The sequence below is a fragment of the Hemitrygon akajei genome, chromosome 5, assembly GCF_048418815.1.
Source record: "Hemitrygon akajei chromosome 5, sHemAka1.3, whole genome shotgun sequence".
In the NCBI taxonomy this organism is placed as follows: domain Eukaryota; kingdom Metazoa; phylum Chordata; class Chondrichthyes; order Myliobatiformes; family Dasyatidae; genus Hemitrygon; species Hemitrygon akajei.
Genome location: NC_133128.1, coordinates 123,527,455 through 123,554,413, shown reverse-complemented (window position 1 = coordinate 123,554,413; position 26,959 = coordinate 123,527,455). Strand labels below are relative to the sequence as shown.

General features: G+C 42.1%; 1 protein-coding gene across 1 annotated transcript in view; it reads right to left on the bottom strand.

The window, feature by feature from the left end:
* Window positions 1-12,155: 12,155 nt before the first annotated feature.
* Window positions 12,156-26,959, bottom strand: part of lancl1 (LanC antibiotic synthetase component C-like 1 (bacterial)) — a 93,577-nt gene continuing 78,773 nt past the window's right edge. The window contains exons 7-9 of the mRNA XM_073046357.1: window positions 26,716-26,892; window positions 24,001-24,073; window positions 12,156-13,180 (exon numbers count right to left, since the gene is read on the bottom strand). Coding sequence (XP_072902458.1) covers window positions 13,104-13,180; window positions 24,001-24,073; window positions 26,716-26,892 — 327 coding nt within the window. The 3' untranslated portion in view covers window positions 12,156-13,103. The remainder of the gene's footprint in view (window positions 13,181-24,000; window positions 24,074-26,715; window positions 26,893-26,959) is intronic.

Sequence of the window (26,959 nt, the reverse complement as noted above, 5' to 3'; positions counted from 1 at the left end):
AGTGTGACATGTGATGAGGATGTTAGGAGAATTCAGGGTGACTTGGATAGGCTGAGTGAGTGGGCAGATACTTGGCAGATGACGTTTAATGTGAATAAGTGTGAGGTTATCCACTTTGGGAGTAAGAACAGGAAGGCAGATTATTATCTGAATGGTGTAGAGTTAGGTAAGGGAGAAATACAAAGAGATCTCGGAGTCCTTGTTCATCAGTCACTGAAGGTGAATGAGCAAGTGCAGCAGGCAGTGAAGAAGGCTAATGGAACATTGGCCTTTATTACAAAGGGAATTGAGTACAAGAGCAAGGAAATCCTCTTGCATTTGTACAGAGCCCTGGTGAGACCACACCTGGAGTATTGTGTACAGTTTTGGTCTCCAGGGTTAAGGAAGGACATCCTGGCTGTAAAGGAAGTGCAGCGTAGATTCACGAGGTTAATTCCTGGGATGTCTGGACTGTCTTACGCAGAGAGGTTAGAGAGACTGGGCTTGTACACACTGGAATTAAGGAGATTGAGAGGGGATCTGATTGAAACATATAAGATTATTAAGGGATTGGACAAGATAGAGGCAGGAAATATGTTCCAGATGCTGGGAGAGTCCAGTACCAGAGGGCATGGTTTGAGAATAAGGGGTAGGTCATTTAGGACAGAGTTAAGGAAAAACCTCTTCTCCCAGAGAGTTGTGGGGGTCTGGAATGCACTGCCTTGGAAGGCAGTGGAGGCCAATTCTCTGGATGCTTTCAAGAAGGAGCTAGATAGGTATCTTATGGATAGGGGAATCAAGGGATATGGGGACAAGGCAGGAACCGGGTATTGATAGTAATTGATCAGCCATGATCTCAGAATGGCAGTGCAGGCTCAAAGGGCCAAATGGTCTACTTCTGCACCTATTGTCTATTGTCTATAATGAGTGTTAAGGAGACTAAGACCCCAGAGCCTGATGGGATTTGCCTCGTTATTGAGGGAGGCAAGAGATGAGATTACTGGGACCTTGACCAGTATCTTTGTGCCCTCTCTAGGCACAGGCAAGGTCCTGGAGGACCAGATATGAATGCACAATATTAAAAAACACTGAACAATTACAACGTTTAAAAGACACAGACAGATACCCAGAAGCAAAAAGAGGATATGGACCAAAGTGTGTAGATGGGACTAAGTTAAGTCTACAACATAAATGAAGGACCTGTTTCCATGGTGTATAAATCAATGGCACTAATAAAGAAATAATAGTGGTGTAAGTGTTTGAAAAAAATCCTAGTTGTAACTTACTGTATGGTAACTTGTGAAATCATTCACCAATTTACTTTGAGATTTCTTTATTATCTGGAGGACACAGAAACATAACTTGGATTTCCTTCCTACTTGTGGCCTCTTTTCCAGTTTGACCAGTGGAGATGAGATTGCTTTGAGTTGCTTTGTGGATGGTTTTGGAGAGTGGAGTAGGGACTTTGACCTTTCTATACCCTGCTCTGTTTGTAGGTAACTCTGTGACTCTTTCAGCCAAACAACTATACAACCAGCAACATGAAAAAATTACCATGATGTTTCTTAACCATACAACCTATAAGTGTAAACACCTAAGCTTTCCAATTGCCTCTTCTTGCACACCCATTTATCTGTAAAATGGCAGACTCATCACCAGTGCCAACAAACATCAGTTCCTCACTAATAATATAATCACTAATACTCACTACTTATTTTCCTAGAAACATTTCACTCTGAGCCTCATTTAGACCATAAGACATAGAAGCAGAATTAGGCCATTCAGCCCATTGAGTCTGCTCCTCCATCATGGTTGATTTACTATCCCCTCAACCCCTGCCATTCTCCTGCCTTCTCCCGTTAACCTTTGACACCCTTACAATCTAGCCTTGATTCAAAGATTAACACAAAAATTGAATTTCTGAGTATTTCTTTAGTTGCCCTCACTACAAAAGAAACATCTAAAGGAGTTTTGAAACAATCACAAGAGAAGCAGATATCAATCTGAATTAACAAATCTGGCACAAGGTTATAGATATTAATGTGTAATCATGGGGCATCCACCTGTATTTAAAAAAAAGGATTTTTAATATGCTAAAAAGCTACAGAGAGCTTCACAAGGGTATTATCAAGCAAATTTTGACACCAATCACAGATATTAGGGGGTGTAACCAACATCTGAGGCAAAGTGTTATGTTTTGGTGGTGGCATCTGTTGGTCTTGAGAGACCATGGATCTGCCCTGGAGTTTCCAGGGCGCAGGCCTGGGCACGGTTGTATGGGAGACCGGCAGTTGCCCAAGCTGCAGGCCTTACCCTCTCCACGCCACCAATGTTGTCCAAGGGAAGGGCACTAGGACCCATGCAGCTTGGCACCGGTGACATCGCAGAGCAATGTGTTGTTAAGTGCCTTGCTCAAGGACACAAACACGCTGCCCCAGCTGAGGCTCGAACCAGTGACCTTCAGGTTACTAGTCTGATGCCTTGCCCACTAGGCTACGCGCCAACACATGTTTTAAGGAGCATCTTAAAGCAGCAGTGGGAGGCAGATATTGTCGGGGAATGAATTCCACAGATTCTGGCCTGAACAGCTGAAGGCACAGCTGCCAAGAGCAGGGTGAGTTCAGTCAGAGACTGGCAAACAGCCACAGCAAGTGGAGTGTCAACATCATGAAGGCTGTGAGGGGGGAGGGTGGTGCTGAGAGAGTTCAAGGGAAGCAGGCTTGTGAAGAGGAACTCTTAGACTGTGGTGATGGGAGACAGGAGGGCTCTACAATGGGTAGTTACAGTGGAATGCAAAAGTTGGGGCACCCCTGGTCAAAATTTCTCTTACTGTGAATAGTTAAGTGAGTAGAAGATGAACTGATCTCCAAAAGTCATAAAGTTAAAGATGAAACATTCTTTTCAATATTTTAAGCAAGATTAGTGTATTATTTTTGCTTTGTACAATTTTGAAGTGGGGGAAAAAAGGAAAGCAGCACCATGCAAAAGTTTGGGCACCCCTAGAGAGTTGAGCTCTCAGATAACTTTTACCAAGATCTCAGACCTTAATTAGCTTGTTAGGGCTATGGCTTGTTCACAGTCATCATTAGGAAAGGCCAGGTGATGCAAATTTCAAAGCTTTATAAATACCCTCACTCCTCAAACCTAGTCCCAACAATCAGCCATGGGCCCCTCTAATCAGCTGCCTAGCACTCTGAAAATTAAAATAAATGATGCCCACAAAGCAGGAGAAGGCTATAAGAAGATAGCAAAGTGTTTTCAGGTAGCTGTTTCCTCAGTTTGTAATGTAATTAAGAAATGCCAGTTAACAGGAACAGTGGAGTTCAAGTGGAGGACTTGAAGACCAAGAAAACTTTCCAAAAGAACTGCTCATAGGATTGCTAGAAAGACAAATCAAAACCCCTGTTTGACTGCAAAATAAACTTCAGGAAGATTTAGCAGACTCTGGAGTGGTGGTGCACTGTTCTAGTGTGTAGTGACACCTGCACAAATATGACCTTCATTGAAGAGTCATCAGAAGAAAACCTTTCCTGCGTTCTCACCACAAAATTCAACGTCAGAAGTTTGCAAAGGAACATCTAAACAAGCCTGATGCATTTTGGAAACAAGTCCTGTGGACTGATGAAGTTGAAATAGAACTTTTTGGCTGCAATGAGCAAAGGTATGTTTGGAGAAAAAAGGGTGCAGAATTTCATGAAAAGAACACCCCTCCAACTGTTAATCACAGGGGTGGATTGATCATGCTTTGGGCTTGTGTTGCAGCCAGTGGCACGGGGAACATTTCACTGGTAGAGGGAAGAATGAATTCAATTAAATACCAGCAAATTCTGGAAGCAAACATCACACCGTCTGTAAAAGAGCTGAAGATGTAAAGAGGATGGCTTCTACAACAGGATAATGATCCTAAGCACACCTCAAAATCCACAATGGACTACCTCAAGAGGCACAAGCTGAAGGTTTTGCCATGGCCCTCACAGTCCCCAGCCTAAACGTCATTGAAAATCTGTGGATGGACCTCAAAAGAGTAGTGCATGCAAGACGGCCCAAGAATCTCACAGAACTGGAAGCCTTTTGCAAGGAAGAGTGGGCAAAAATCCCCAAAACAAGAATTGAAAGACTCTTAGCTGGCTACAGAAAGTGTTTACAAGCTGTGATACTTGCCAAAGGGGGTGTTACTAAGTACTGACCATGCAGGATGCCCAAACTTTTGCTTTGGGCCCTTTTCCTTTTTTGTTATTTTGAAACTGTAAAAGATGGAAATAAAAAGTAATCTTGCTTAAAATATTAAAGAAATGTGTCATCTTTCACTTTATGCCTTTTGGAAATCACTTTTGCATGCCACTGTATCTGCCACCAAGGACTTGCATTCAGAAAGGTGCCAGAAAAAGGACAGTAATATCATGAAGGATCCCACCCACCCTACTTATGGACTCTGCCTCACTCCCATCAGGGAAGAGGCTGTGCAGTGACCATGACAGGTCCACCAGGCTCCTAAACAGTTACTTCCTCCAAGACATCAGGCTGATCAAGACCTCCACCCATTCATTCCCACCCCCCTCACCATCACTACATAACTTCACTTCGCGTCACTTTATGCACAGGTATAAAGTCTATGTATATAACAGTTGCTTGTACATTGCATTTTATAGGATTGCTTCTATATTTATATTTGTTGTGTATTTTTTTTTGCTTGTGTATTTTTATGCTGCAGTGTATTCAGAGTAACAATCATTTTGTTCTCCATTACACATGTGTGCTGAAGAGTGAATCTTGAGTGATGGTGAATAGGAGTTGCTGTGAATTACAGTATAAACAGAAGCATTTCGGGTGGGCACTAAGACTTACTGAAAGTGCACAATGAAAGAGCAGATGGGAGACTCTGCAAAGCCTGGGGCAGCAGTGCAGAATGTTTCTTAGAGTGCTGCTCCTTCCAAATTCACCAGCTGTGCACATATCCCTGTTGGCATTCAAACTGTTACACACCAAATATTTCGCCTAGCAGTACACACCAGTCTCATCTGAATCAGGTTGAAATAAACAAAATAATCATTAGACCGATTAATAATTTAACTATAAATAATCACATTTTGCAATGCTATTATAAAAGGGATACATCTGAAATAGAAACAGGAAATGCTGGAAATACACAGAATCTGAGAACAAACCAGGAGCTGGGGTAGGGTTCCAGTTTGCTCTGCCATTTGATAAAACCTTGACTGATCTGACTAACCACAACCCTATTTGCCATCTTTATTGTTGACATCCTTCATCTCATTGGCTTAAACCTGCCACAGGAGATCCCAATTACAAACGCGTTTGTACATATAGAAGGGACAACAGATTTTTCAACCTCAGCTGGTTCAAAGCCGACACAAGGTCAGCACTACCACTATCATGGAGCTTCAGTAGGTGGATGACAACACCATTGCAGCACTCTTTGTAGAGGACAAAAGACATATCATATATCAGGAACCACACACCCAGCCATTTATCCAGCTCCTCCATAAAGGTTGAATATATCACCCTTGAAAATGTAGACCATTTCCCCTTGGTAGCATTCTCTCTTCAAAAGGAGACATCAACTCAGAGATTAATCACATGGGTGTAGTTGGGTAGCATGGTCTCCTTTCACCAGAAGGGCCTGTTACTGTGCTGCATCTCTTAAAAAAAACTTTGTAAATTGGACAGGCCTAGATTTTCTTCTATATTTTATGAATGCATGAATAAATGAAATTAACTGGAGAGAGTTCAGAGAAGATTCACAAGGATGATTCCTGGAATGCAGGAACTAACATATGAGGAGCGTTTGTTGGCTCTTGGATTGTATTCATTAGAGTTTAGAAGAATGAGAGGGGATCTCATAGAAACATTTCGAATGTTGAAAGGGTTGGACAGAATAGACGTGGAAAGGCTGTTTCCCTTGGTGGGTGAGTCCAGGTCACAGTCTTAGAATTAGAGGGTACCCATTTAAAACAGAGATGAGGAGAAATTTTTTTAGCCAGAGGGTCGTGGATTTATGGAATTCGTTGCCACATACAGCTGTGGAGACCCAATCATTGAAGGTGTTTAAGGAGGAGATTGACAGGTATCTAATAAGTCAGGGTATCAAGGGATATGGGGAAAAAGCCAGAAATTGGAACTAGATGGGAGAATAGTTTAGCTCATGTTGGAGTGGCGGAGCGGACTCGATGGGCTGAATGGCCTACTTCTGCTCCTTTGTCTTGTGATCTTGTGATTTATTTCGGTCAGTACAAACGTAACAAAAAGCATCATTTACAATGATGATTTCATAACGATGATTTCGTAGGACAAAATTACAACAAAAAACATAGATATTCTTTAAAGCAGACCAAAAGGGTGTAGGCTAAAGATGCAGCTTATTATGCCTACCCCTTTTACTTACACAACAACATATTTAGTGTCAATCATCCCATCAAAAACAAACATTTCATAAACTTTTAACACAAAATCCAATTCCAAATGTTATTTATTTACATTACTCCCATTTATTTTAAATCATATATTTTATATATGTTCATTAAATAATTTTTAAACTTGTTAAGTGCGGTGCATGTTTTTAAATTCTCACAACAGTTCCATAGATTCACCCCTCTGACTGAAATACAATGATTTTTTACATTTGTTCTTATCCTGTTTTTGAAATATACATGTTCCTCTCAAATCATGTTGACTTTCTCTCATTTTAAACCACCTTTGGATACTTTGTGGTAGCTGTCCATGTTTTACTTGATACATAATTTGTATTATTTTAAAATCTACAAAATCTCTGAATTTGACTGAATATCTTCTCCCCTTCTGTGCATTTACTCTGTTTTCCATTCCCTTTTTAGTTTGGAAACTCCCAATAAGCATATCGGATTAATTGCAGCTTAGGTGCCAACTAAGCTGTGTTGTTGGAGTTGCAATTGTGTAAGTTGTGCTAAGGTAGGAGCACAGCAACAAATTCCAAATTGTTTGGGCATCAGTTTTCATACTGCTTTGCTGAGGTACATTGTTTTAAACTTTAATTAATAAACTCAGTGGCCACTTTTAATAAGGTACTGAAGAGGAACGCCATGTAGTCTTCTGCTGCTGTAGCCATCCACCTCAAGTTTTGACATGCTGTGCATTCAGAGATGTTCTGCACAGCACTGTTTGTAACTCTAGTTATTTGAGTTACAGTTGCCTTCCTGTGAGCTTCAAATCTTCAGAGAATATGAAGAGAATCAAGGGATGAGAATTGGTGGTAGCATCATCATAACCTTCATTATGCTGATGACACAATACTGGCTGAAGATGAATAAGACCTGAAGCCACTGCTAATCAACATGAAAGACCATCGGCTCAAGATGGGTCTGCACCTTAACCTGAAGAAGGCTAAGATTATGACTACAGGGAGGAAGAAACACAAGGTGAAACACCTTGTGTTTCTTCTTCCACCAACCCCCCACCCCCACTTCTTACTCTGACTTCTCATCTTTTTTTTCTCCAGTCTTGATGAAGGGTCTCAGCCCGAAACGAAGACTACTCTTTTCCTAGGTGCTGCCTGGCCTGCTGAGTTCCTCCAGCATTTTGTGTGTGTTGCTTGGATTTCTAGCATCTGCAGATTTTCTCTTGTCTAAGATTATGAATACTTGTGCCACTACCAATTTTAAACTTGATAGAAGGGAAATTGAAGTGGTTGACAGTTTCAGTTTACCTGGATAATTGATTAACACCAAAGTGGTAAGCAGTCAAGAAATTTAATGAAGCATTGCCCTTGGCAAAGCAGCCATGAAGGATTTAGAGAAGATCCTTGGGAACAGGAATCTATCTCAAAGTTGATAGATGTATAATACAAAGATTCAACTTGTGCAGACGATGATATTCTCAATGATGTCATATGGATGTGAAAGTTGAATAGTAAAGAAGGAAGATAGAAAGCATACCAACACCTTTGAACTGTGGTGCTGGAGAAAAATACTACGAATCTTGTGGACCTCTTATAGAACAAACTAATTGTACTTAACGAGATCAAACCAAGTCTCTTTCTGGAGGCTCAAATGACAAGACTCCACCTATCGTACTTTGGGCACGTGATACAAAGAAACAGCTCCCTGGAAAAGGATATCATGCTCAGCAACGTAGAAGGACAATGGAAGAGAGGAAGGCTGCTAATCAGATGGATTGGCACAATAAGGACAACTATGAACTCAATGTTATCTACAAGGAGCTGCCTTTGTGAGGATCAAATTAATTTAAGGCAACTATCCATGGGTAGCAATGAGTCGATGATGGCACACAACAACAACAGAGGATTGGGAAGTTTTTAACAATCAAGGTAATTAAAAAGTCCTAAAGAAGGGAAGGATAGACTATGAAGATAATATTAAAGAGGATATCAACGTTACTTCAGATATAAATTATAAATGAGAGGTGAGAGTAGATACTGGACTGCTGGAAAATGATGCTGAAGAGATGGCATTGGGGACAAGGAGATGGTGGACAAACTAAATAAGTATTTTACATCAGTCTTCACTGTGGAAGACACTAGCAGCACGTGGCCATGTTTGCAGACGATACAAAGATAGGCGGAGGGGCAGGTAGTGTAGTGAAAGCCAAAAGGCTATAGAATGGCTTAAGATAGATGGGCTGAATGGGCAAAGAAGTGGCAAATGGAATACAGTGTCAGGAAGTGTATGGTCATGCACTTTGGTAGAAGAAATAAAAGTGTAGATTATTTTCTAAATGGAGAGAAAATTTAAAAAAAAATCGAAGTGTAAAGGGACTTGGGAGTCCTCTTTCAGGATTCGCTAAAGGTTAATTTGCAGGTTAAGAGGGTGGTGAGGAAGGCAAATGCAATATTAGCAATCATTTGAAGACTAGAATATAAAAGCAAAGATGTAATGTTGAGGCCTTATAAGGCACTGATGAGGCTTCACGGAGTATTGATTTAAGAAAGAGTGTGCTGACCTTAGAGAGGGTTCAAAGGATGATTCTGGGATTGAAAGCCTTATGATATGAGGAGTGTTCGATGGCAGGAGACTGGAGTTGAGAGGGAAATGGATCAACCATGATGAAATGGCAGAGCAGACTTAATAGGCCAAATGGCCGAATTCTGCTCCTATATCTTATGGTCTTTAGCCCATTATGTCTGTGCCACACAGAGTATCAAATTAAACCAGTATTATTATAAAGATTAAAAAGATGTTAAAAACACGCTTAACTAGGTCACATCAAAATATATAATGAACTCTATTATTTGCATCAAATCAGATTAGTGAAGATGTGCTGCTCTGTCTGCGAGAATCCTGGCCTGTATGTCTTTGGAATGTGGGAGGAAACCCACACTGTCACAGGGAGAACATACCAAATCCTTACAGACAGCAGTGGTTGCTGGTGCTATAATAGTGTTACGCTGACCACTACACTACTGTGCCCCAATTTGCCTGCACATGATCCATACCCTTCCATTCCCTGCCTATTTGTGTGTCTAAATGCCTCTTGAAAATTGCTGTCATACCTGCTTTTACCACTTCCACAGTAGTGTGTTTTAGGCACTTACCATTTTCTGTATTAAAAAAAGAAACACCTCCCCCCTCCCCTGAAAGTTATCTCCCCTAGTATATATTTCTACCCAGGCAAAAATACTCTATTTACCTTAACTATGCCTCTCATAATTTCATTAACTTCTATTAGGTCACCCCTCAGCCTCTGATACTCCAGAGAAATCAACCTCGTGTCCAACTTCACCTTATCTTCTTCAGTCCTGGGAACATGCTGGTGAACCTCTTCTACACCCTCCACATCCTTCCTGTAATGCAGCATCCGGAACTGGACACAGTACTCCAAATACATTCATCAGAAGGCATGTCCCCACAAACACTACTATATTTGTTTACAGATGCAGTACATAAAGTGCTCCATCTGGATGCATCATGGGTTTGTATGGCAGCAGCTCTGTTTAAGACCTCAAGTCATTTTGAACACAACCCAATCTATCCTTGAAACCAGTTTCCCCTCTACTGATTTTGTCTACACTTTCCCCTGGTTTGGGAGAACACCAACATAACCTTTCACCCAGATTATTTTCCTTTGTCCTTCTATCAGGCAGAAGACACAAAAGCCTGAGAATGATCTGACAGCTCCTAACCTGCTGACCTGGCCTGTTGTATGATACAGATGAACACTTGATCTCTCATTCTATCATGTCATGCACTTTGTTTACCTGCACTGCACTTTCTATGCAACTGCAAAAATTATATTCTGCATTCCATTATTTATCCTTTTGTACTACCTCAACGTACTAATGGATGGAATGATCTGTCCAAATGGCATGCGAAGTTTTTCACTGTATCTTATTACATGTGACAATAATAAACTATTTACTAATACGGCCTCAGCAGTTTTACACAGCTGCAACAGAGCTTTACACTATAATGAAAATGAAATCCACCATTACATGGTTTCTTCAGTGGAGTCGTAGAGAAGGGCCAGGCTACAAAGAGAAAAGAGACAAATGATGTCCAGGATTTAATTGAAGAACGCCCTTGGTGTCTTTTGTGTACATCCAGCTGATCTATCAATGATTTTTTCCTTATACAATAGTTGGAATGATTTGTTCAGTTTTACCGATGCTCAATTGGATAAAGAAACAGCATGGTAAATCATATTTGGTTGGTAGGAGACAGGCAACATTCATATGCAATAATACCATCTTGATGAATGAAAAGCCTCTTCCTACATCTCAAGGAAATGAGAAGACTCTGAGCCCTCTCCATCCTGGTTACATTAGAAATTGAATCAAACAGCTATATCATCGCTGTGGTTCAGGAGGGCGGCAAAATCTGGACAATCTACAACACCATTTCATATCTTGATCCCTAAAATATCTCCAAGAATGAATAATTGGCCACGTGGATAGATGCTAGTGCAAAAACACTTTAAAAACTTAACACAATTCAGTACAGCCTGCATGATTTGTACCACTGCTATGTAACTCTGTATCACCACCTTGCAGGATGAATGAGAACTTCAACAAGATCTCAAGTAGAGGGAGGCAGGAGGTGATGAGATGAGAAGGTAAAAGGTATCAGTGATGCTATTGCAGGAGTTGCCAATACTGGACTTGAAAAATTATGGGCATGTGAATGGGACACACACATGTCCATAATTATTAGGAACATCTTGAGCATACTGTAGCCATAGAGAAGATTGTTCTGAGATACCTATCAGCTCATCCCGAGATGAGAAGAGAGCCCAGGAAGTGCCTGGTTGAGGGAATTACAAAAAAATCATTGACCTATAACAATATCTCACAGAAGTCAATTTCCTATTTAAATTGGAAGAGTCTCATTCAAGTGGGCAAGCCTACTCTTCCACAGTGTTGGGAATGTGCTATTGAATAAAGATCTGTGACCCCATTGCTGGGGGTGGGGCTGCTGGTACCACACAGAGGTGGAGAAAGGCCAGCAATATCATGAAGGATCCCACCCATGTTGCTCATGGACTGTTTGTTCCAATCTCATTAGAGAGGAGGCTATGTAGCATCCATGCCAGGATCACTAGACACAGTTACTTTCCCCAAGCAGTATGGCTGATCAACACTTTCACCCCTAATCCACTTCACCATGCACCCCACCATCAGTACTTTATTTCTTGTCAGTCACCTTATGTACAGATCCTCCTATACTTAGCGTCACTTTATGGACAGTCAATATACAGTGTGCATATAAGATATCTAAGCCATCTTATATTTATATTTATTGCTTTTTTTATTATTGTGTTCTTTATCTTAATTGTGTATTTTTGCGCTGCACTGGATCTGTACTAACAACTATTTCATTCTTCTTTACACTTGTGTACTGGAAGTGACATTAAACAATCTTGAATCGGAATCCGAGATAAAGGGATCACAAATAAAAACTTAATGTTTCTAATTATTTGAAAGTTTTTGCTTGACATTAAATATTTTAAATATTAATTGTTTACATATTTATAATAGCTTTAAATACTTCTGAATGGTAAAATAATTTTAAAACATGTCAAAATCCCAACAGCTTGGACAGCTGACTTCCAGAAGAGTTGAAGGAAAGACTTCTCCCTCACATCACTGAGGACTTAACACTGGACCCTAGAATAGTTCACGCCTGTAAGATAGTAAAATCTAGTTCAAAGGAAGCAGAATATACAACCAATGTATTTGAAGAAATTTTAATTTGCTTCTATTGACAAGTTATTTTGCAAATTGCTTTCTCTCAATTAAGTCATACATTTTGAGATAAAATCAACTTAGCACAGAATGTAGAGTAGAAAGGAAGCCATATCCCACAGTTAAGTGGTTATCCATATCCAGCAGTTACTCAGTTTTCAGTAAATATGGAACTATATACTTCTCACATCATGCCAGAAATTTAATATTTAACATCAGCAATGTTGAATCAAAGTTGAACAACACATTTATAGAATGCAAACAATATATTTGTTATGCAAACAACAGGTTAAACCAGAGCAATCAATACAAAAATAGCACAGGTTAACAATAGTTTTTCCTCACTGGCCAGTTCTCAATACCAGTTTTAAGATTGCTACAATCACAAAATAATGTATTTTATGTTGGTAATTGAGTGGCATTTTTTAATTACATTTTCCACATCATTTTTGAAATATATGTTCACGTGTCTTGGTTTTCAACAATCAACTAACATACTTCATAAAATGACTTGCCTTATTGGGCAACTGATCTTCAAAGATTATACAGCTATAATAAACGGTGACAAAAATACTTAAATATACGAAACAAAATTGTACACACCTCTGTTTTAATTTGTTACTTTGTTTCAGATAAACACATCAAACAAAGGTTTTAAACAAATTAAATGTGCAGCACTGTCAGTACTGTTATAATATGGCTATTCAAAGCTTTGAGAACTCATTGCATCTGCGGCTGGCAGACACCGTAGTACAGAAAAGAGAAATATTTCACTACATTCCTCTTAAGACATTGGAGTTAGCAGAGGAGCGCTACTGATGGCTTAAGTGAATCTCTCCATTGGCAGTATGTTCCACACCCAAAACAAAACTACGCATCATGCAATATGAAGATTGTATCACATCCAATAGCTTATATTCATACCATGTATGATTTATACTTCAAATGCAGGGAACTTTGCCTTTGTGGGCTGCAGCATGTCAGCAAGGAAGTAAATGGTTCCTGCTATTCCTTAAATGAAATTAACAAAATGATTAGTTCTGTTTAGCAATTGATAATCATAAAAATAAACTGCATTGTTTTTGTAACACACGAGACATGGATATATCAAAATTACTTGTAAAAGACATTAATTTCTCAATTCCTTTTAAAATGCATTGCCACCATTTAACTCCATGCTTTCTCTTAACCTTGATACTAAACAGAATATAAAGATACAACAAGCAAACAGAAAGGCAAATATTTATGTTGACTTCTAGAAGGCAGAAGGAGAGTAGAGTAGAAGGGCCTCTTCCTGTGCTGTACTGTTCAATGTTCTACTATAAGAAGGTTTGTGAACAAAAGCAGAGATGTCTTACTTCAGTTACATACAGTCCGGGTGAGTGGGCTTCTGGAATACAGGTGTACGGTCTGGTCAGGCTACTCAAGGAAAGCTACACTTGTGATAAAAGGATACAGTGAAGATTTCATCAGCTTAATTCCTGGGTTGGGTGAGGTGACTGCAGATTAAACGTCCTGGGCCTGCATTCTTTCTCTACTGTTGTGTCTCACACCAGGAGTCTCAAAATGAAGTGTCAGTCATTCTGGACTCCAGAGAGCGGTGAGTTTTTAGAATTTACTATCCAAGAAACCCAGTCACTAAATATATTCAGGAAATTATTGACAGATTTTTGTAAATCATTGAGTCAAGGGAAATGGTCTAGAGTAAGGAAGCAGAGCTGAGGTGAAAGATCAATTGTGAGCTTATTGAACACTGAGCGGGCTCAAGGGGCCAAATAATCCATTCCTACTTCCATCTGTGTTTTTATGCTTTTAAACAGGAAGAAGGATCCCACTGCCCCAAGCAGTGATCTTCAGCTGAGTATTACCGTAGATTCCGGACTACAGAGCGCACCTGATTAAAAGCCGCTGGCTCTAATTTTAGAAATAAAATCAATTTTTTACTTGTAAAGGCCGCACCGGATTTTTGGCCGCAGGTGTCCCACGTTGTAATATGAGATATTTACACAGAAAGATATTATACGTGAGGATTTTTTAACTTTTAATTAAATCCATATGGTAACAAAAACAAATACATATTGCAAATGCTTTTTTTCGAACGGTGCCCGTAACGCGGCTACTTTTAAATATACGTTGCGTATACTTCTTTACTGAACAACATTCCAATATCTCCTAACGACTGGTAAAAAATATATATACTGCAGCCTACCAGGAAAAGTTATTGATCGCCTTTAACTTAAAAGCAGCGTTTTCGCTCCGCCGCTCGACCCCCTCCTTCCCGTTTATCGCAAACCGGTATCCCACAAGACGCAGCGAAACCGGGTGTGACGTCATAGCATCCCGCGATGTAGTACAGAAAACAAATATAGTTAAAACTCTTCTAACTTTAACTAGAAAATGAATTACTAAGCGAAAATATTATAAACTAAATAACTGCCATAAGGCAGCACAATGCTTCGAGTGTTTTCCATGTTGATGAGGGTGAGTACAAATGACTGATTTACAATAATTTAATTGTGAAAGTGCGCTTGATTTATCGTACAATTTCATTGGACCTCTGTGAACTACTCATCAATTTTATTGGTCTACTGTTACGAGGCAAAATGTTTACGAGGTGGCATGAAAAAAAATAATGCATTAGCCGCTCCGTATTAAAGGCCGCAAAGTTCAAAGCTGTTCAAAATGTGGGAAAAAAGTAGCGGCTTAAAATCCGGAATCTACGGTAGTTGCTTCTATGTTTCTTTTGTAGCTTCAGGTTTCAAAATTTGATAGGAAAAGTGCTGTAAAACATTTGGTTGACTTTAAACCTTCAGAAACTACTTGCTCATGTTCGGGGCACAGAAATGGCTTTTTTTTTTGCTGGAAGTGAATGCAACTCTGAGAATGAGCAGAGGCACAAAGAATGAGTTGAGATAGCAGCAGTTGTCAGCAGCAGGCTTTAATCACTCAGGATGTTTTGGGACTAATCCACCTCCTGAATCTCAGTTATGAGCAGTGTTTCAGAAGCCTGTTCATGCGTGGATGTCATCACTGAAATGTGCTAATTTCTGTGGTCACAACTCCAACTTTCGACCAGCTCAAGGATCACAGCATCAGTGTCATCATATCATCCAAATGTGTGCCTGGCTCCTTCCGGAGCTTTTCGCAACATCACACCAGAGTGTAGAAAGTAGAACAAACACAATTTTTTTGCATTGGGGGCATCCCAGAGAACAAAGTGTGAATTGACTGCCTGCACATGACTTTGCTGAGCCACAGGTCATCTCTGGCATTTACTCAAAGCTCTCCTTTGAGATGCAGCTGGCTTGTGTGCTTACAGCCAGCACATTGTGCAAGTTAGTGCACTGTTTTCAGGTAAAATTCATCCAGTATCAGCACTTGCAAGTGCAACTTCCGGGACAGACTTCTAGTCAAGATGGTGCCTGCGTACAACCCTCCTTCAGTCAACATCTTCTGGATAGATCACGAAAGCATATATTTTACCTTTGTTTTATGGTTTAAGTATACTTTACATTTGTTTTTAAAAAAATTTGGAATGAGATTCTGGAACTGTTGGAGCCTTTGATTTGCAGTTTGGAGATTGTTTGAGTGTTTCAGCACTCTGCAGTTTCCAAGAGGATTCCAGATGGAAGAGGCAGCATGTGGAAACCTTGTGGTGAGAAGGCTGTGGATCGTGAGCAGATGCTTGACTCTATTTCGCCGATTAAAATGAAGAGCGAGATTGAAACATTGAGGTGAATGTGAAAGGCCAGTGCTGATTGCCTGCCTTTTGATCGCTGGTGGGACTACTCTGCTGCTGGACAGGGGAGACAGCTTTGCTGCCAGAGAGGGGAAATTGTCTTTTGATCACTGGTGGGAACGCTCTACTACGGGCAGCGAAAGGCCTGCTGCTGGTGCCGGAGAATGCTACCCAGATTTTCTGTGTAATGGATATGGACTTGGACTATAGACTTTTTTTTCAGTCTCAGTTTTTTTAATATTCTGTGGTTTTTGTCTGATCTTCCTCATTTTTTTGTGTATGAGGGAGGGGGATTTGGAGGTCAATGTGCCTGCACTGTTTTTGTTTGATTTTTGTGTGGGGAAGAGGGATTTGGAGGTTGATGATCATGTAGTTAAGATGGCGCCGGTATCTGGTGGCTCTGCGCGTGCTCTCCCGAGCAAACTGCCCTCTACACTATCCTATAACCGAGAAACCCTTCTAAACCTCCAATTTGCTACATCTAGCAAGATCAACAACACCCTAGCGAAGTTACTGACCCAGCTGGAGATCACCGATGTGCCAGAATTGCTTCAACTCTGGACGGCACCTGGACTTGATCATCAAGGCCTGGTCCGAGGTCCACCATGTTCCTGTAGACTCGTGGCCTGCTACCATGTTGGAGGGCCTGCAGATGCGGCCCATTCCGACCAGCACCTCTCCGAAGCAGACGACCACACAGAAGTGACGTCGGAGACCTCAAGGTACCCCAGACGCTTCTCTGGAGCAACCACCGTAGAGCCTCGTTGGTGGCCATCTACAGCTGCCAGAAATTAGGCCTCCGCCGCCGACCTTGGAAATCGAGCCTGGGGCTCAGCTGGAGCGGAGGCCCCCGCAACTGTGACTCAGTTCACTGACTTGTTTCAGCCCTCCGGGATTAAGTGTCGGCTTCGGGGCCCGACCCGATCGACAGCCTGGGCCCCCGACAGTTGGAAGTGGCAGCGGAGCCTCCCCCGTCACTCGGACCGACCTGGAGCGCCCGACGGCGCAACCCACCGATCGATCCCCGCAGGACGCGTCCACCAACCTCAAAGAGCTGCCAACAGCACACTGCATCGATGGAAACCTGGAAAGATGCACTTTTACTGAGGAAGCGTGGGAAAAGAGCTGGGCTGCTGGTCAGATTGAAGCAGAGGGGCTTTAGGGTCCATCTGCCTGCCATCCTACTAGCTAATGTGCAAGCCATAGGGAACAAGGTGGATGATCTTAAAGGGAGACTCACCTACTGGAGGGAGATGCAGAACTGCTCTGTATTCTGTCTCACAGAGACCTGGCTCTCCCCTGCCACCCCCGACTGTGCCATCCAACCAGAGGGATTTTCGATCCAACAGATGGACCGCATGGCGTCTTCGGGCAAGACGAAGGGAGGTGGTGTCTGCCTACTGATCAACACTGCGTGGTGCTCAGACACAGTGGCACTGACAGGCTCCTGCAGTCCGGACCTGGAACATCTGTTGGTGAAGTGTCGACCCTATTATCTGCCACGGGAATTCACCTCGGTCATACTGACAGCGGTCTACATCCCCCCCCCCCCCCCCCCCCCAGGCGGACGTGGAGTGTGCTGCGAATACACTGTATGCCAACATCAGTGAACTTGAGACCAGGTATCTGGAGGCTTTGCTAATTACAGCTGGGAACTTTAACCAGGCCAACCTCAGAAAAGCGCTGCCAAAGTTATACCAACATGTCTCCTGCTCCACTAGAGGCCCGAGTATACTTGACCACTGCTACACAGCAGTCAAGGATGCCTATCATTCCCTCCAACGACCTCACTTCGGAAAAATCGGACCATCAGGCCGTACTCCTCCTCCCGGCTTACAAACAGAAACTGAAGTGGGAGGTCATGGTGTCAAAAGTGGTGTTGTGTTGGACAGAGGAAACGGATGAGGTCCTCCATGACTGCTTTGAATTGGTTGACTGGCTAGTATTCAAGGACTCGGCAGTTAACCTCGAGGAGTATGCCTCAGCTGTCATGGACTTTATCTGGAAATGCACAGAGGACTGTTTGTCTCGCAAGATGATCCGGGTATTCCCTCACCGGAAACCTTGGATGAATTATGACATCCAGTCCCTTTTGAAGGCTAGAGCTGCAGCTTTTAGGTCCGGGGATACCAGTTGCTACATGGAATCCAGGCGTGAACTCCGGAAAGCCATTAAGGGTGCCAAGAGGCAATATCGAGCCAAGTTGGAAGCCCAGGCTAACCACAGGGATGCCAGTAGACAATGGCAGGGTCTAAATGAGATCACTGGGCGCAAAGAAAAGGCTGGGAATATCAATAACTGTAGCGCTTCTCTTCCTGACGAACTTAACGTATTCTACGCAAGATTCGAACAGAAGAGGAGCGTCCCACCCCCTCCGGATGAACCGGACCTGGTGGCAGCGAGATTCATCGTCACCGAGGAAGATGTTAGAAGAGCCTTCCTGAAGATAAATCCAAGGAAGACGACGGGCCCAGATAGTGTCCTGGGACGGGTTCTCCAGGCCTGTGCAAGCGAGCTAGCTGGAGTGTTTGCTGACATCTTCAACTGCTCCCTGCTTCAGTTTAAGATCCCCTCGTGTTTTAAGAAGGCAACGATAATCCTGGTGCCGAAGAAAAGCAAGGTGGCGTGCCTGAATGACTATCGACCTGTGACTCTGACATCAATTGCTATGAAGTGCTTCGAGTGATTGGTTATGGCACACATCAACCATAACCTGCTGGTCAACCTTGACGCTTTGCAATTCGCCTACCAGAGCAACAGGTCAACGGCAGATGCCATCTCTCTGGCACTACATTCCTCCTTAGAACACCTGGAGAATAAAGACGCATATGTAAGGCTCCTTTTCATTGACTACAGCTCTGCCTTTAATACCATCATTCCAAATAAACTGATTCCTAAGCTCCGGAACCTGGGTCTTAGCACTCAGATCTGCAGTTGGATCTTCAACTTCCTCACAGACAGGACCCAAGCTGTAAAAATAGGGGACAAGCTCTCCTCTACAATCACTCTGAGCACTGGTGCCCCACAAGGCTGTGTACTCAGCCCCCAGCTGTACTCACTGTACACCCATGAATGTGTAGCCAAGTTTCCATCAAACTCAATATATAAGTTTGCTGATGACACAATTGTAGGCTGTATCTTGGGTAATGATGAGTCTGAGTACAGAGAGGAAATTAAGAACCTGGTGGCATAGTGCGAAGACAATAACCTATCCCTCAACGTCAGCAAGATGAAGGAATTGGTTGTTGACTTCAGAAGGAGTAGCGGACCACACGACCCCATCTATATCGGTGGTGCGCAGGTGGAACAGGTCAAAAGTTTTAAGTTCCTCGGAGTGAATATCACAAATGACCTGACTTGGTCTAACCAAGCACAGTCCACTGCCAAGAAGGCCCACCAGCACCCTTTACTTCCTGAGAAAGCTGAAGAAATTTGGCCTGTCCCCTAAAATCCTCACTAATTTTTTTACAGGTGCACCGTAGAAAGCATTCTTCTAGGGTGAATCACACCCTGGTATGGAAGTTGTCCTGTCCAAGACTGGAAGAAGCTGCAGAAGATCGTGAACATAGCCCAGCACATCACACAAACCAATCTTCCATCCTTGGACTCACTTTACATGCACACTGTCAGAGCAGTGCTGCCAGGATAATCAAGGACACGACCCACCCAGCCAACACACTTTTTGTCCCTCTTCGCTCCGGGAGAAGGTTCAGGAGCTTGAAGATTCGTACGGCCAGATTTGGGAACAGCTTCTTTCCAACTGTGATAAGACTGCTGAACGGATCCTGACCGGGATCTGGGCCATACCTTCCAAATATCCGAACCTGACTTGCCCTACCTTACTTTCCCTTTTCTATTTTCTAAATATGATTTATAATTTAAATTTTTATTATATTTACTTCGATTTGTATTTCAGGGAGCACGAAGCGCAGATTCAAATATTGCTGTGATGATTGTACGCACTAGTATCAATTGTTTGGTGACAATAAAAGTAAAGCATAGAAATACAGTTGTTCTTTTTCTTGGTTTCACAGCTATCTGGAGAAGAAGAATTTCAGAGTTGCATACTTTGACAATTAATGAACCTTTGAACCTCTGAACTCAAATAGCCCTCTCACAACAGCGATACAAACCTTACCTTCACTATGCAGTAACCATTAATAATATTGTATTTTGCAATTCAGGTTTTTCAATAAGGCCATGCCATATTGTATAGCAAATAAATCAATCTTAACATGTATCCCCTTGGAGCCTCAAGAGGCTGCAGATGCTGGAATTGGCACAAATTTACACAAATAACACAATCTACCACAAAATCTACACAAAACACTGAATGAACTCATTGGGTCAGGCAGCATCAATGGAGGGAAACGGACAGTTGACATTTCAGGTTAAGACCCTTCATTTGGCCTGAAAGATAGAGGGGAGATGGCCAATATAAAATGTGGAGGGAAAGGGTGGCCCAGGAACTGGCAATGATGGGTGGTTTTAAGTGAGGGAGGCTGGGGAGAGTGGGAATCATGTCAGAGGCTGGGAGGTGATAGTTGAAAGTGACAAAGGGCTAAAGAGGATTGAATCAGATGGGAGCGTAAGGTAGAGCAATGGAGCAATGGAATAAAAGGAGGGAGATGGGGAAGGTGCTAGTGGGAGAAGTGGATGGGTGATAGGCAGATGGAGAGAATGAGGAGAGTAAAAGATACGGTGATAGAAACTGTTGGATAAGTAGGAATATAAAAGGGTCAATGGGGAATAGTTACCAGAAGTTTGAGAATTCAGTGTTCATGCATCAGACTGAAGACTGCTCAGGCGGAATATGATGTGCTGTTCCTATAATTCACATTTAGTCTTGATCTGGCAGTGAAGGAGACCAGTGACAGTCATGTCAGTGTGGGAATGGGAAGTCAAATTGAAATGGCTGGCTGAAGATTCAATCATCTTCAGTAAAACGATCCACCAATCTGCATCTGACTCAAACTTTCCTCCCACTTACTCCAAACCAAGGATGTCACCATGGGCAATTGCATGGGCCCCAGTTATGCCTGCCTTTTTAATTGACTACATGGAGCAATCCACGTTCCAAACTTACACCTACACTACTCCCGGTTCCTTTTCTGTTACTCTGATGACTGCACTGGTGCTGCCTTTTGTACCTATGCAGAACTTGTTAATTTCATCAATTTCAAGAGCCAACTTCCAGTTTGCCTTCAAATTCATTGGGTCCATCTCTGACATCTCTCTCCCCTTTCCTAATGTCTCTGTCCCCATTTCAAGAGACATATTATTCACCAACATCTATTAAAACCCACTGACTGCACCACCTCCCACCTGGTAATTTGCCTTGTTGATAAGGGAGGACATATCTGAGAGGATATTCTTGAAGGATCATCAAATAAAAAGTGGATAGTCACCTTGATATAAGAGACGACCAATGCTCCCATCTGACCCCCCACTCCTGCCCTCACCCCCAGTAGTTAGGAGGAACTTGAGAAGCAGATTTGTTGAAAAATTGCACACAAGAATAGTAGGGTAGTGGTAGTGAGAGGTTTACATTTTCTTGGTTTCAACTAGCCACCCAGAGCACAAGGCGCCTGGATGGGATGGAACTTATATGGTACACCCAAGACAGTTTCCTCAAACTATAGAGGAACATTAGTACATGGAGAGGAGCAACACTAGACTTCCTCTTACGGAACGAGGAGAGTCAAGTAACTGAAGTGGCAGTAGGGAGCCAGTTTGAATCCAGTGATCACAAATGTATTACACAATTCTGTTAGTTTTAAAACAATTATGGAAAACAGACAGAACTGGCCCACAGGTCAAAGTCTTGACATAGAGCAGGACCATCTTCGAAGGCATGTTTGGGGGGGACCTAGTTATTCTATATAAAGCTAAACGCACAGTTGACAAATGATCACCAAGATCTCCCTTGTTCATTCACTCCCAAATAAAGTACAATTACAGTAACTTTTGTTCATCTGAACATCAATGAATTTGCTTCAGATTATTACTTTAATTTCATATCAGAGATCTAATTCCAGTTCAAAGTAATCTATTATCAAAGTACATACATGTCAAGGTACAGTATACTACCATGAAATTCATTTTCTTGCAGGCACTCATAGCCGAAAAGGGAAATACAATGAAGAATCATACACAAACAAAGAGAGGCAAACAGCCACTGTGCAAATAAAAAATTAGTAAATAAATAATTCTGAGAACATGAGTTGTAGGGTCCTTAAAAGTGAATCCATAGGTTGTGGTGAATGAAGTGTTGACCATGACAGATTTAAAATATGGAAGAAAACGTCAAACTCGAATACGGTCAAGGACAATGGAAGCAGACAAATCAATTGTCTTTGTTCTTGCCATGTGCTTGGAGATGGAGGCTGCCATTTTGTGGAACTATTTTACATCCTCCATTTTGTGAGATGAAGTTGCTTGGCTTTTAGTGTTTTAAAGTATACACAAGTGCTTTGGGTAATCTGATTAGACTAAAGGCTATTTCCAAATAAGAAGTTATTTGTGAGGTGTTCTTTGATACAATATAACATGCAGGTTTGTGAATGTTGGGGTCTGTGCCTGCCTGGGATGATTTGAGCTGGTTACTGAAGAGAACAAAGAGCCATGAATTACCAGTTGTGATTTTTGGATCAGACCCAATAAACAGGTATTAAAGGTCAATCAAGTGACATACAGCTAATGACAGTGAAAGGCAATGTTTGTATTGATAAGGAATGAATATAAAAGCAAGAGCACTATCAGTGATAACTTTTTCCTGAGAATCACCATTGCAAGGAAGAACCCCTATGCCAGGGACAGGGAGAAGACAGGGTCAATCATCTGGCCATTGGAGACCCCTTATTTTGGTGTGGTAAATTGGGATAGTGGTCTGAGTGCGTATTGGTAGAGCAAACAGCAAAATTTATGTTTTAAGTTGTCAGCCCTGGGTCAACATAGTTATGTTGTTGTTTGTACACAGACAATAAAGTGCAAGCTTCGATTAATTATGAGTTGCATCATTAATTTCCTAACCTAGTTCTATTGATGAATGGTCAACGTTTTATTCACACTGGTTTGAGAGCCTGATGTTTGAGGGGTAATAACTATTGCTAAACCTAGTGGTGTGGGAGCTAAGGCTCCTGTAGCTCCTGTCCAATTAGTACTAGTGAGAAGAGAGCATAACCTGGATGATGGGGGTCCTTGTTGATGGATGTTGCTTTCTTGTGGCAGTGCTCTTTGTAGATATTCTCAGTGATGGGGAAAGTTTTGCCTGTGATGGACTGGGCTGTGTCCAGCACATTTTGTAGACTTTTCTGTTCTTGGGCATTGGTGTTTCCAAACCAGGCCATGATGTAACCTGGCACTCTCCACTGTGAGGTTTGTCAATGTCATGCCATTCCATGTCATCAGTCAATCATCAGCAATATGCTATCTGCATGCGAACTCCTCACTGCCTTTGCTATCTACCTTGCGATCCCTGCTGCACTTAGCCATTGTTTCTGGACAGATTGCAAGGGCAGTGAGATTGTAGGTATGCATTCACAAATCAATCAAGGTGACATGGCAATTTGGGCATAATGATCCCTACTGTTTCCTTTCATAGGTCAGAAGCTGAATGTGTGCCTCTTCTCCTTGAGCTTGTTTCAACAAGGAAGTTATATGGAACCTTAAACTAGAACAGTGCACAATTCAGGTCACTGCATTATTGGAAGGATGTGAAGACATTACAGAGGGTCCAAAAAGATTTAAGAAAATGGTTCCTGAGATAAGGAACTGACAGGTCCAAGGGCAGATTACACAAGCTGTGTGTAATTTCTCTAAGGAAACAAAAAGGAAGAGTAAGGAGCGATCTCATAGACACATACAAAATAACAGGGGTCTGGACAGAGTGAATCGTTGGAGGCCTTTTTTCCTTGGGTCACAGTTGTAAAATACAAGGATAAAGAAACAAGGACACAGGGGAAAACTTCCATATTGGACTCTGAATTTATTACTTACAGATATGAAGAAAAATAGTAAAATGATGGAGAAAGGGTTGAACAAAACAGGAAAAGCAGATTCTAGATATAAAGAGATTCTAATCCCTTATTACCTTCAAAGAGGGAGAAAGGAGAGTCCGGTGTCCGACAGCCATGTTTCCCATAATCAAGGCACCATTCTGCAAACTTAAAACCAAATATCTTCAGTTAGAGGAAATGCATTAAACATGAAACAAAGATACATAATAATGTGACAGTGGAAAAGCGTGTATGGAACTGGAGATAGCAGAGGTACTTAATGAATACTTTGCTTCAGTATTCACTACAGAAAAGGATCTTGGTGATTATAGGGATGACTACAGCGGATTGAAAAGCTTGAACATGTAGATATTAAGCAAGAGGATGTGCTGGAGCTTTTGGAAAGCATCCGGGACTGGACGAGATGTACCCCAGGTTACTGTGGGAGGCGAGGGAGGAGATTGCTCAGCCTCTGGCAATGATTTTGGCATCATCAACGGGGACAGGAGAGGTTCCGGAGGATTGGAGGGCTGTGGATGTTGTTCCCTTATTCAAGAAAGGGAGCAGAGATAGCCCAGGAAATTACAGACCAGTGAGTCTTACTTCAGTGGTTGGTAAGTTGATGGAAAAGATACTGAGAGGCAGGATTTATGAACATTTGGAGAGGCATAATATGATTAGAAGTAGTCAGCATGGCTTTGTCAAAGGCAGGCCATGCCTTACGAGCCTGATGAATTTTTTGAGGATGTGACTAAACACACTTGATGAAGGAAGAGCAGTAGATGTAGCGTATATGGATTTCAGCAAGGCATTTGATAAGGAACACCATGTAAGGCTTAGTGAGAAAGTAAGGAGGCATGGGATCCAAGGGTACACTGCTTTGTGGATCCAGAACTGGCTTGCCTACAGAAGGCAGAGTGGTTGTAGACGGGTCATATTTTGCATGGAGGTCGGTGACCAGTGGTGTACCTCAGGGATCTGTTCTGGGACCCCTACCCTTCGTGATTTTTATAAACGACCTGGACGAGGAAGTGGAGGGATGGGTTAGTAAATCTGCTGATGACACAAAGGTTGGGGGTATTGTGGATAGTGTGCAGGGCTGTCAGAGGTTACAGCGGGACATTGTAGAATGTAAATCTGGGCTGAGAAGTGGCAGATGGAGTTCAACCTAGATAAGTGTGAGGTGGTTCATTTTGATAGATCAAATATGATGGCATAATATAGTATTAATGGTACGACTCTTGGCAGTGTGGAGGATCAGAGGGATCTTGGGGTCTGAGTCCATAGGACACTCAAAGCTGCTGTGCAGGTTGACCCTGTGGTTAAGAAGGCATACAGTGCATTGGCCTTCATCAATCATGGGATTGTGTTTAGGAGCCGAGAGGTAATGTTGCAGCTATATAGGACCTTGGTCAGATCCCACTTGGAGTACTGAGCTCAGTTCTGGTGGCCTCACTACATGAAGGATGTGGAAACCATAGAAAGGATGCAGAGGAGATTTACAAGAATGTTGCCTGGATTGGGGAGCATGCCTTATGAGAACAGGTTGAGTGAACTTGGCCTTTTCTCCTTGGAGCAATGGAGGATGAGAGCTGACCTGATAGAGATGTATAAGATGATAAGGGGCAATGATTGTGTGGATAGCCAAAGGCTTTTTCCCAGGGCTGAAATGGCTAGCACGAGAGGGCGCAGTTTTAAGGTGCTTGGAAGGAGGTACAGAGGAGATTTTTAAAAATATAAATGCAGAGAGTGGTGAGTCCGTGGAATGGGCTGCCGGCGACAGTGGTGGAGGTGGATACGATAGGGTCTTTTAAGAGACTCCTGGATAGGTACATGGAGCTTAGAAAAATAGAGGGCTTTGGGTAACCCTAGGTCATTTCTAAGGTAAGGACATGTTCGGCACAGCTTTGTGGGCTGAAAGGCCTGTATTGTGCTGTAGGTTTTTCTATGTTTCTACATTAAATTCTCTTTTAATGTCCTATAATGCTGGTGATAACTTTGTTGAGGATCCTCTCAGCAAAGACTGGAATATAGTGGCAATTTGCAGATTGTGCAGGTGTGCAGCACTATGCTGCACCAAATCACTTTCACCAATGTTACTCATCTCATAGGTGATGAAGTACTTTAGTAAAGGTGTGCAGATATAAAATAACTTTCTATGCTCAATGAAAAAGCAGAACAAGCTTCTATTTGTTAACTGCAATCCCAGAATATAATAGGCAAATTATCTTCCCAATCTACATTTCCTCACAACAAACAGTGCTCAGTGCCAGAACAACGTGTAACGTGATCCCCAGCGCTGCCACCAGGAAGCTAACAAAATAATAAAATGTTTTGCTTTCCTGTTCTTTTTCCCAACAGTTCAATTCTCACAGCTTCCAGCTAACATAAAGCAGACCAAAGTGTGCCAACTGTAAATACGTTGAAGTGCCAAGTGAGTAACATATTAATGTATTTATATTTAAGCATTTTCTTTGATAAATAACTTTTATTTATTTACTTAGAGATCAGCACAGTAACAGGCCCTTCCAGCCCAACAAATCTGTGCCGCCGAGTTACACCCATGTGACTAATTAACCTTTGGAATGTGGGAGGAAACTGGAGCACCCAGAGGAAACCTATGCAGTCACAGGAAGAACTCTAAGACAGCAGTGAGCAGAGGAGCAGAGTTCCTTACAGACAGCCGTGAGAATTGAACCCAAGTTGCTGGTGCTGTAAAGCAATGCACTAATCACTATGCCACCATGCTGCCACAATAATGTGTTGGGAATGTCTGGTGTGTCTCCCTACAAATAGACACTACTACATACCTTGCAGGCTCTGTACAAATACTTCTTATCTTGAGTAAGATTGAACATGGCTAGAAATCCATAAGCATTCCCAGCAGGCCCATGGCATAGTCCATATCCTTTCTTTAACAGTCCTCTCTGCCAAATTACTTCAGTGGAATCAAAAGCGTCTTTCAGGTATTTTTCATCCTTGAACATCTATTGTCAAATTAAAGAACAGATTAAATAAAAGCAGACAAAGCCACAGGAAACCTGCACACATTAC